Source organism: Thamnophis sirtalis, unplaced genomic scaffold (genome assembly GCF_051295495.1).
Source record: "Thamnophis sirtalis isolate CommonGarterSnake01/CBP01778 unplaced genomic scaffold, rThaSir2_p1.2 scaffold_3, whole genome shotgun sequence".
Lineage (NCBI taxonomy): Eukaryota > Metazoa > Chordata > Lepidosauria > Squamata > Natricidae > Thamnophis > Thamnophis sirtalis.
In genome coordinates, this window is record NW_028261383.1 from 128,627,998 (window position 1) to 128,638,787 (window position 10,790).

At 45.3% G+C, this 10,790-nt stretch overlaps 1 protein-coding gene across 1 annotated transcript in view; it reads left to right on the forward strand.

The window, feature by feature from the left end:
• Positions 1-2,195, forward strand: part of ABCC3 (ATP binding cassette subfamily C member 3) — an 81,877-nt gene extending 79,682 nt beyond the window's left edge. Inside the window, exons 30-31 of the mRNA XM_087710030.1 lie at positions 576-770; positions 1,794-2,195. Coding sequence (XP_087566156.1) covers positions 576-770; positions 1,794-1,902 — 304 coding nt within the window. The 3' untranslated portion in view covers positions 1,903-2,195. The remainder of the gene's footprint in view (positions 1-575; positions 771-1,793) is intronic.
• The last annotated feature ends 8,595 nt before the right edge of the window (positions 2,196-10,790 follow it).

Consider the following 10,790-nt stretch of genomic DNA (forward strand, 5'->3'; position numbering starts at 1 on the left):
TCTTTATATTCACAATACAGGTCTTGGTGCTAATCACAACCAAAACATGGTAGAGGCAAGGTGGAGACGAAATGAAATAGCTTATCAGAATCTCACATTTGTTTGGGGGGGGGCGCATTAAGAAAAATGTTAAGAGCAGTGTTGTTTTTTATGGAACTATATTTTTCTATTTTTAAGAATGTGTTAACTAAGATCCTACATGCTAGAAGAGGAAGAACAAGAGTTACAGCAAATAAGGAATGATTTGAATAAGATTTCTTACTAAAATATTTCTGTTTGAACTGGGACTAGATGAGAGACAGAGACCGGGGCGGGGGGGGGGGGGGGAGGAGGCTGGGATTTATGAGACTGTCGCCTAAAGCAGGAAAGAGCATGCTGAATAAAAATTACACCATGCCATGCTTCCTCTTTTTTTAAGAGTTTCCATGGGATATACAGTATCAGCAGCCAGACGCCACTGCTTAACAATTGTTTCTGCCCTGAATCATTCTTTGGCACAACATTAGGTTTTCTTAATGCCACATCCTTCACATGCCCATTGATTGAAAGAAAAACTTTCACCTACTTTTTTCCAGCGTTGGCCAAAGGCAGCTTGTTTGCTTGGCAAGAGCTCTCCTTCGCAAAACAAGGATACTTATTCTGGATGAAGCCACGGCAGCAATTGACCTTGAGACAGATGATCTCATTCAGATGACAATAAGAACACAGTTTGAAGACTGTACTGTACTAACAATTGCTCATAGACTGAATACAATTATGGATTACACCAGGTAATTAAGTATGACCAATATGTAACACTAATTTGGGGGTTAGGGAGAGGGAGTTTTTTCCCCCCCAGGCTTCCTCTCCAGTTGAGGAAAGGGTGTACGTTTTATTGGACAATTGCGATAGACTGGGGATTTGGTTAGTGTCTGGTCAACTCTCATGCCATCCAGTCTCCCTGCAGATAGACATGATAACCTCCTGGACAGGCTGTCAGAGTTGAGATAGGGCAGTGATGGCTAATCTTTTTGGTGCTGAGCACACAAAGTGCATGTGCGTGCGTGCGTGCAAATCCCCAAAATGCAATGCGAGTGCCTCTTGCACATGCACCCCGTCTTGCATGCACCCCGCGCATGTGCCCTGGCCCCGCCCATTTTTGGCTTCCAGGTTGGTGCAGGCCTTCCAGTTCCAAAACGGGGCACTGGGGGCACACACACATGAATCCCCAAAATGTAATGTGAGTTCTTCCCCGCATGCACCTTGCTCCCCACACATGCATGTGTGCATCCCACGCATGCCCCCCTGCATGTGCGACAGAGACCTGAAGACCAGCTGGCCAGCAGGAGGTGCCTGTGTGGTAGAGCTGGGCTGGGGCGAGGCTGGTGTGTCCTCAGAGTGCCACCTGTGGCATGCGTGCCATAGGTTTGCCATCATGGAGATAGGAGATCAATGTGTTTAGGAGTGTTCCCAGATTCATTGTTTATAACTTAAAAGACAGTTAAATGTTTTTCACATTACCTCCAACTGTCAGTGGTTTAAAAAGTGTTACGTTGGACTGTCTGTTCTGATATATTCCTGTACTCTTCAAAAAAACAAACGTTTGTACTAAAGCGGACCCAATTATTTTGCACATTTGGTTTTTCCATTCTCATGTCATTTCTTTTGCTCATGTGGTTTAGCCCATGATGTTTCAGAGCCTTTGTAGAACTGAAAAGGATTCTGTTGGATTACACAATTAGGAGTGGAATGGTTTTATAGCCACCAGCATCTCTTCAGCAATCAATTTTTTTCTTTGCTTGTTTGCTTTGCAGAGTCCTAGTTCTGGACAGAGGAAGAATTGCAGAATTTGACTCTCCTTCAAGTCTTATTGCATCCAGAGGGATTTTTTATGGTATGGCTAAAGATGCCGGATTGGCATAACAGCAAGCTACTCTGCTCCATTGAAGGAGTGATTATTGGGCTGTGATATTTTTCACTCCAAAATAGCATCCTGAATGAACTGTGTTTTTCTCTATCAGATTTAGCGATAGAGAAGCAAAACTTCATAGGACTGAGAAACAGAAAATGTCATTTTCTATTTTAAAATATATTTTCTACGTACTGAACTATTTTTAATTGAGAAACATCTTAAGTAATTGGATACAAGTACATATGCATACCTGTACTCTATTTCATTTCTAATAAATTACATTTGATGATATAAAAATACTAAAGTCTTCCTATTAGTTCCCATTTCTAGTGGATATGTATATTAAAGGTGGCATCTGAAAAAATACTTTATTTTTTAACTCAGAAATAACTAATTGGGGCCACAATTGTTTAATCAGCTAGAATGTCTAATCAATAACCACAGCAACTCTCCTTTGGTTTCTTTATACATTTTTTTATGAAGTTAACCAGTCAAAAAGCTGTGTGTTTGATCAGTTGGTTGAGAACCATGGCATGGCAGACAATGAATTTTTTAAGGTACAAATTTTAATTCAAAATTGAACTTTTAGCTGGGATTGTTAATTTTCCACAACAAAACTAGCATACAATGATTCTAATTAAAGGTGAACCAATCTTTTAAGATGAAAAAAGAAAATCACTCATTTTATGGGCAATAACATTTTATTAACTATAAAAAGGATACAACCCAAAAGAAATAATATTAAATCTAAAACATGTAGGTAATTCTTTATTTTAAGCAGGTTATTTATGTAACAGTGCAGGAAGTCCTGATTCCCTTATATCCAATGATGTCAAGAAAGGATTACTCAATAGATAAGATATATTTGGTTAGCAAAGCTAATAAAATCATCTGTTATAAATTGCAGAAGTTACACAATATAAAAATATTTCTCAGAGTGCATAGAAAGATGTCAGCAATTGTGCATTATGATCGAGTGACTTGTACTGTATTTACTAAAACAATGATTATTCAACAACATACTAGATCTATGTTGATACCTGCTTATTAGCCTAATACATTTCCAACCCTTTACCAACACATAATAGAGCATTCTTAAGCACACCGATTCTATGCTGGGTTGTGGCCTCTCTCTTTCCATTACTTCTTCCTAAAAGATGTTGAAATGTGTAAGTTGAATCTATTATCTGAAATGACACATTTTTCTTCCCAGACTTCAAACTGCAGCCCATAATCAACTCTGATTTTAATTGGGCATTTACTTGTTTTACACTGTCAAGGATTAAGTCCTAAGCCTTTTAAATAGCAACAAAAGGGGTCCAGTAAAACTAGTTTCTTTACATCCTAATTAATATGCCCTAAGCAAATTTGATCAATGGCAGTCAGTATCCTTTCATTTATCTGTGTTTTAGTAGGTCTAAATACTTGCAATCTAGTGATAGAATATGGCTTAATCTCCCACATTTAGGCTATGTCACAAAATGGCTCTATTGCCCTCAATTATTTCACTGATGTAACACATTTTGTGTTTTAAGAGAATGGCAGGGGGCTCTAAACTCAATTGGTATTGAACATGTCAGTCTATTAGCTTCTAAATTAGGCAGATGAATATTTAAGCTGACAAAACATCTAAAGAGACATCTTTGATTATTGAATCAAGACTCAGGAACACTTAGATGAGAAGCTGTAACCTTGCAACAACACTGCTCTAGGCAAACATAAACTGAAGGATACTTCAGCTTTGCACCTTTGGTGGCTAGCACTGATTGTCATAAATCAATTGGCTTTCTCTGTGGAGCTGCAAACTCCAGTTCCTAGGAGAAACAAGGACCCTGTTAAGTGTTTAAATTACAATCTATTCCAAAGTTAAATATGGATCTCTTTCCACCAGGCTACTCTCTGAAGCTTGTAAAAATTCCAGAACTTATTATTTATTGAATTGATGTGCCACCTATTTCATCCAGAAATTACTCTGGGTGGCTTACAAACATTAAAACTAGTACATATTAAAATAATAAAACAATAAATAACAAAAAATAAATACCATTAAAAGACGGGGAGGAGAGGAATACGAAGTATGCAGGGAGAGATGAGAGTGGTCTTTCTTAATCCAATAGCCACTTCCAGAACAGTCCCCCCCCCCCCTTGGAGCCCTAGGCCAATTAAAAGGGTGGGTGCGGATCTCACCTCTGGAGGTACAATTTTCAAACGGCAAGAGCTACGGAAGAAAAAGCTCTTCTCCTGGACCCCATCAGGGGTGACCAATGTTGTTTCTGTCCCATAATTGGGGTTGAATCCTGATTGGAAGGGCTCCAGATAATCCATTTCATGTAGGAACTTCTGAAGTTGCCAAACAACTACCTTCTCTAAAAAGAGAAGATTGGAAACTGGGTGAAAATTGCCCAGGCAGGTGGGATCAAGAGATGGTATTTTTAGGAGGGCAAATCAGGACCTCTAAGATTGGCCCCAGGAATGTCCCTTCCCGCAGTGAAGAATTAATCACTGCCTGAACCCACCTGACAGTTACCATCCTGGAGGTTTTCCCCAACCAAGAGATATATGGATCTAATTGACACTGATAGGATTGAGGATCCTGTCCACTTCATCAGGTCCAACAGGACTGAAACTCTTCCCAGATAACTGCTTCCTAAGCATCGAGCGCAATGCATGGGTTCTACCTGGGAATGAATCTGAGCAACTTTGTAAGTGTTGAACAAATTCCTCTGTGTGACCCTTAAGATGAATATCTGAGCCCCCTTGTCCCAGGAGGGACTGGGTAATCTTGAACAGGGCCATTGGGCAATGCTCTGAGGACGCTGTTAAAAGTGGGGAAATGTTTCGCCACTTTTATTGCCACGAGAAAGGCCTCAATGGCAGCTGTAAGTAGTAGTCACAGTCATCCCTTGTCTTCCTTCTCTAGGCATCTTTTAAGTCTTTTCTAAACCTACAGCTCCTCCATGAAACACAGGGAGCGGGTGGGAGAGAAGGGTTAAAAGAGAGTACACAGGCACAAACAAGGTTTAACGCCTTGGCTGTCTTTTGATTGCAGAACATTACCAGAGTTTCGACAGGACTGTGCAGCAAAGCCCCTGAGATATCCACCAGATACTTCTGGAATCTATTCAGGTCCATCAGTCGCAGGGGAAGGACCGCTTGAATGGATCCCACCTCCCTGCAGAGGGAGGGTGGCATAAGAGAATCTCAGGAACACCAAGGCATGGTTGAACCATGACAAGGGGGGAAAAGACAACTTCCCCCACTAGGCCATGTTGTCATTGCTCCGACTTGGAAATCATATCTGGCATGTGGCTGCTGCCCTGAGCCAGACCTGAGATGATCTGGGATAGGCCCATGGCTACCATGGTAGTCATGAACTCCTGAGCTGCTTCTAAAACCAAAACCAAGAATAATAGATTAAAGTTCTCCAGGACCATAAAGTCTGGGGAACTCCATTGCCAGCCCCAAGATGGCCTCCTGCAGCTGAAGCAGGGAGGTTGCTATGCAACAGGGATACTGGTACAGTAGCAACACTCCCAACTGATCTTGTGAACCCAGCTTCAGGTACGGGGTCTCACAGCCAGAAATTTGGGGAGCAAGGCTCCTGAAGACCAAGGCAGATTCTCAGCTGGGGCAAAACCTCATTTAAATGGCTTAGCTGTTAAACATTTTAATAAAAAAAGCTTTACCTATATGTTTTTTTCCATTTTAATATATATCAAGCTGGCATGCCAAATATTGTTAATTACCTTTAATCTAAGCAAACCATGTCTTCCTACTTTTTCCTGTACGCTGCTTGGAGAGTCCAAGCATGGGTTAAATTCTGCCTGACTGCCCTGGACTGAATTGAAAGATCTCTAGCCATGCCTCATCTTCCTGCTCCTCAGATTTTATTCACTTCAGCCTAGCCGAAGGACATGTTTTAAGTGGTTCCAGACCATCAACAGAAATTTAACCTTAACTTGGACTTTCCAACCAAATTCTTCTTCATCCTGCAAAGAAATAAGGTCTGCCTTTCAGTTCTTGTATTTGAGTCTATTGCTGCTATTTGCTGCCGGCATTTGTCCCGGGCTCCTCTGGGCGCACGCGGTCCCTTTAAACTGCTGGGCAATGCGAGCCGGCTTGGGAGCCACCGCGATCGCCCTTTATCTTCGCGTAGTGGTCAGCGGCGAGAGGGCCCAGCCGCTTGTGCTATACTTGAGCATTTGGCACAACAGCCAATGGTGTGAGGACCCAGCCGTTCGTGCCATCGCTTTGCAGATTTGAATTTTGGCGCCCTGACCTATTAAAGGGCTTGAAGGCAGAGGACAAGAGATCAGAGAGGGCATGTCACAAGACCCATCAGGCGGTTACCTGGGCCATTAAGACGGCCACCTCAGCATCTTTCATGTCCAGGGCATCTCTCCTCTGGCTCAGACAAATATCTGCCAAGCTTCCAACAGGTGACACCAAACTGAGGCAGGAGTTCAATAAGGTCTTAGCGGCAGCAGAATACACTGTGGATGCCACCCACAACTCCGCTAAGTTCACCTCCAGGGCCCTAGCCTCAAATGTCACCACCAGGAGGCTCTTGTGGCTTCGCCACTGGAATGCTGACATGAAGTCCAAATGGAAATTGGCCTCTGCCCCCTTTAAAGGAGAGAAGCTTTTCGGGGAGGCCTTGGACCCTGTCCTAGTCGAAAACAAGGACAAAAAGAAAGTTATGCCGTCCATCACCAAGAAAACAGAGCACAAAGGCTCTGGTTATTTTACAAAGCAGCCCTTTCATTTTTTAGAACTGTCCACTAGCATCGGTCAGTACCACCGCCCGTACAGTCAGGGACCAGACCGGTCACAAGACTGTCAACACTTTCGAAACAGGGCCAGTCAGCAATCCTTCTCTAAACGACCCTTTTGTGGCAGATCAGGCTCTAGGCCTTTCCATCGCTATAAGTGACAGCCAGCTGATGGCTCCCATCGGAGGGCGCCTGCACTTATTTCAGGACCAATGGGAGCAGACCACGTCAGACCAGTGGGTACTTCAAACAATCCGCCTGGGCCTGACTCTAGAATTTATTTCCCCCCCTCCCTGCCACTTCATCCGCTGCCCAACTCTCTCCTCTCCAGCCAAACCGTCCCTAATGGAGCAAGAGATCCAGCACCTTCGGGAGATCAGGGCTATAGAACCAGTACCAGCAGGTCAAGAGGGGTCAGGTTTTTACTCGATCCCGTTCCTTGTCCCAAAGAACTCCGGAGGGTGGAGGAGGTTATTAGACCACAAAAGACTAAATTACCATCTAGCATACAAACGCTTCAAAATGCAGTCTCTCCAGTCGATCTTGAGCTGCATCAGGCCAGGGGATCGACTAACATCAATAGATCTCTGAGAAGCGTACCTTCACATCCCTGTTTGCAAGGCCCACCGCAGGTTCTGGAGATTTTATTATGCAGGAACACATTATCAATACCGGGCACTACCATTCGGCCTCTCATTGGCCCCCAGGACATTATAAAAGTTCTGGCAGCCATGGTCCAGTGAGACTTCAAGCGTACCTGGACGACATCATCATCCAGTCACTGTCGTGACAGCAAGTGGTCTGAGACCTCCGGGTGACCATGAGAGCCATGCAAGACCACCGGTTCTCCATCAACATGGACAAAAGCCATCTCACTCCCACCACCAGGTTGCTGCATCTCGGTGCCATAATAGACACTGTAAATTGCCAAGTCTTTCTGTCGCAGGTGCGGATCTCCAGCCTCAGACAACTGATCCTTCAGGTGAGAGCCTCGCAGACCGCGCCCATTGTCCTGTTGTCGAAGCTGCTGGGCAAGATGATCTCTTGCCTCTCGATAATACTGTGGGGAAGGCTGCATTCACGACAATTGCAATGGTGTCTTCTACTCCATCAAAGGGCCAAGAAGAGCAACTCCCCTTCTCCGATCCCGGTTCCCCTCAAGGTCCAACAGTCCCTGAGGGACTCTCCTGCACTGACCAAGGGCAGTCTCTTCTGTGAGCTGAATCGCCTAACCATCACCACAGATGCCAGCCTTTTCGGATGGGAGGCACATCTGGACAATCAGATCGCCCAAGGCAGGTGGTCCGACAGCGATCTCAAGCACAGCATAAATTGGTTGGAGCTAAAAGCGGTGAGACTAGCCCTTCTTCACTTTCAGATAACCATCCAAAGCTAGCACGTGATGCTGTTAATGGACAATGTGGCCACCAAGTCACATGTCAACCGCCAGGGGGGAACTCACTCCAAGTCCTTGATGGTGGAGGCAGAGCACCTGGGGAAGTGGGCGGAGAAGCATCTATCATCCCTTCGAATGGAGCACATCTCCAGGGTGAGCAATGTCCAGGCGGATCACTCAGAGTGGCACCTGCACCCGGACATCTTCCTCAAGATCACACAGAGGTTCGGCTGCCCTTCAGTCGACCTGTTCGCCACCCCGGAGAACACTCACCTCCCTCCCTTCTTCTCCAGGTACAGGTCTCCGAGAGCAGAAGGGGTCAACACCCTTCTTTGCTGCTGACCACCCAGCCTGCTCTACGCATTCCCACCATTGCCTCTCCTTCCCAGCATCATCTGCAAGATTCTCACAGAACAGGCAGAGGTAATTCTCATAGCACCATTCTGGCCCAGACAGGCCTGGTTTGCTGACCTCGTGAGCCTCTCCATCACCAAGCTGTGGAGGATTGCTCCAGGGGAGGTCTCTCTCAGCCAGGGGGCTCTATCACATCTGGAGTCCCAATGGTTGCAGTTGGCTGTCTGGCACTTGAGAGGGACCTCCTAGAGAGAGACAGACTCTCCTCCAAGGTCATCCAAACCATCCAGGCAGCACATCAACCATCGACTACCAGAATTTATGAGGCCACGTAGGCGGCCTTCGCAAGATGGTGTGTAATGGTGTGTACCTAGGCAGATAAGCCCCTCTTGCGCCTCTATACCGCAAATTTAGGATTGTTTACAAGATGGATTGGACCAGGGCTTGGCGGCAAACACGCTCCGTCACCAAGTGGCAGCGCTGTCCACTGTCCTCGCTCCCAATGACCACCTATCCCTAGCACATCATTCCAGGGTTCGCAGCTTCCTGAAGGGAGCCTCCAACTTGTGGCCCCCGGTCATTCATTGATACCCGACCTGGGAGTTGAATGTGGTACTCTGGGCTCTAGTCGAGTCTCTGTTTGAGCCCATTCGAACCTGTGACCTGAAGCAACTAACTTTCAAGACAGTATACCTGACCGCAATCACTTCTGCACGTAGGATTTCGGAGATGGCAGCCTTGTCAGTCAGAGAGGACTTGTGTGTCATCCATCCAGACAGGGTCGTTCTCCGATTAGATCCTTCGTTTCTCCCGAAGGTCAACTCTTGGTTTCATCGGAGTCAGGAAGTCATTCTTCCGGACTTTTGTCCTCACCCAAGACATCCTACGGAACGCAGATGGCACAAACTGGATGTGCGTCGAACCATTCGCAAATACATCAAGCGCACTGCGGCGTTCAGGCAATTGGAATCGCTTTTCATTTCCTTTCAACCTGCTACCATGGAGTGCAAAGTCACCTCCACCACCATCGGCCGATGGTTGCGTGCTTGCATCACCCTTACCTATCAGCTCCAGTCTAAACAAGTACCACACCGCATCACGGCCCACTCTACAAGAAGCGCCGCATCCACAACAACCTGGGCAACCCAAGCGTCCATAGAAGAGATCTGCAGAGCAGCTACGTGGGCCTCACCATCCCAATTTGTTAGAGCTTACAAATTGGACAAGTTTGTGTCAGCGGAGGCAGCGTTTGGGAGACAGGTTCTTCAGGGTATCCATGCCTCTGGAGAGACCACCGAATCACGTTCTTCCCACCCTAGCTTGGGTATGTCCCATGCTTGGACTCTCCAAGCAGCGTACAGGAAAATGGCCATTGGCTTACCTGAAGGGTCCTTTTCTGTACGCTGCGAAGAGTCCAACCCCACCCTAAGGTCACTCTCTCTCACACAGCTTCCATTTGTATTTGATTTGGACTTACTTGATGTGGATTTGTGATTTTCGTTTCCGAATTTGACTTATGCAATCTATTTGACTTGAACTAATGACTGATTCAATGGAACCACCTTTGAACAATGTTACAGGCCCACGCCTTCATTGAAAAAATCTGAGGAGCCAGAGGAGGAGGCGTGGCTAAAGATCTTTCAATTCAGTCCAGGGCAGTCAGGCAGAATTTAACCCATGCTTGGACTCTCCTCGCAGCGTACAGAAAGGGACCCTTCAGGTAAGCCAATGGTCATTCTCCTTAAAAATGTCTAGCCTACACATCCATTATTAGACCAATCCCAAAGTGAGTTTGATATTTAAAATCAAAAACTGTTTAATAGACTGATGGTTTGTCAACTTTAAGCTGCCTTCATAAAAGACCTCTCAGATTTTAAAGATAAAATTAACCGTCAAATTTTATCCATCACCGTGATTCGTGCCATTTTGAAGTGCCATTTTGAGATGGGCAATATTTGGGAAAGCTGAAAATTCTACATCCCCGACTTAAGATTTTGTCTAGCTTTTTAAGGGCTTGGGGGCACTCTTAAGAATGAAAATGGGCTTCCTTATCTTAGTTATATTTTGAAGGAAGAAAAATCTTTGTCACTGAAGTGTGATCAGTTTGCTAAGAAGGCAATGTGATCTCAGCGATGGGAAAAGTGACACTCGAGCCTATGGATTACTATCCTTTTAGGCCTGATCGTAAACAGATCACACGACCAATATGGGTCATTGAAGGTAAATGATACTGTTTCATCAATATGTTTGTCAAAAGCAGGGGTCCCCAAACTTGGCAACTTTAAGAGCTCTGCTGGCTGGGGAATTCTGAGAGTTGAAATCTACAAGTCTTAAAGTTGCCAAGTTTGAAGACATCTGCTCAAAAGCATGAGAGGAG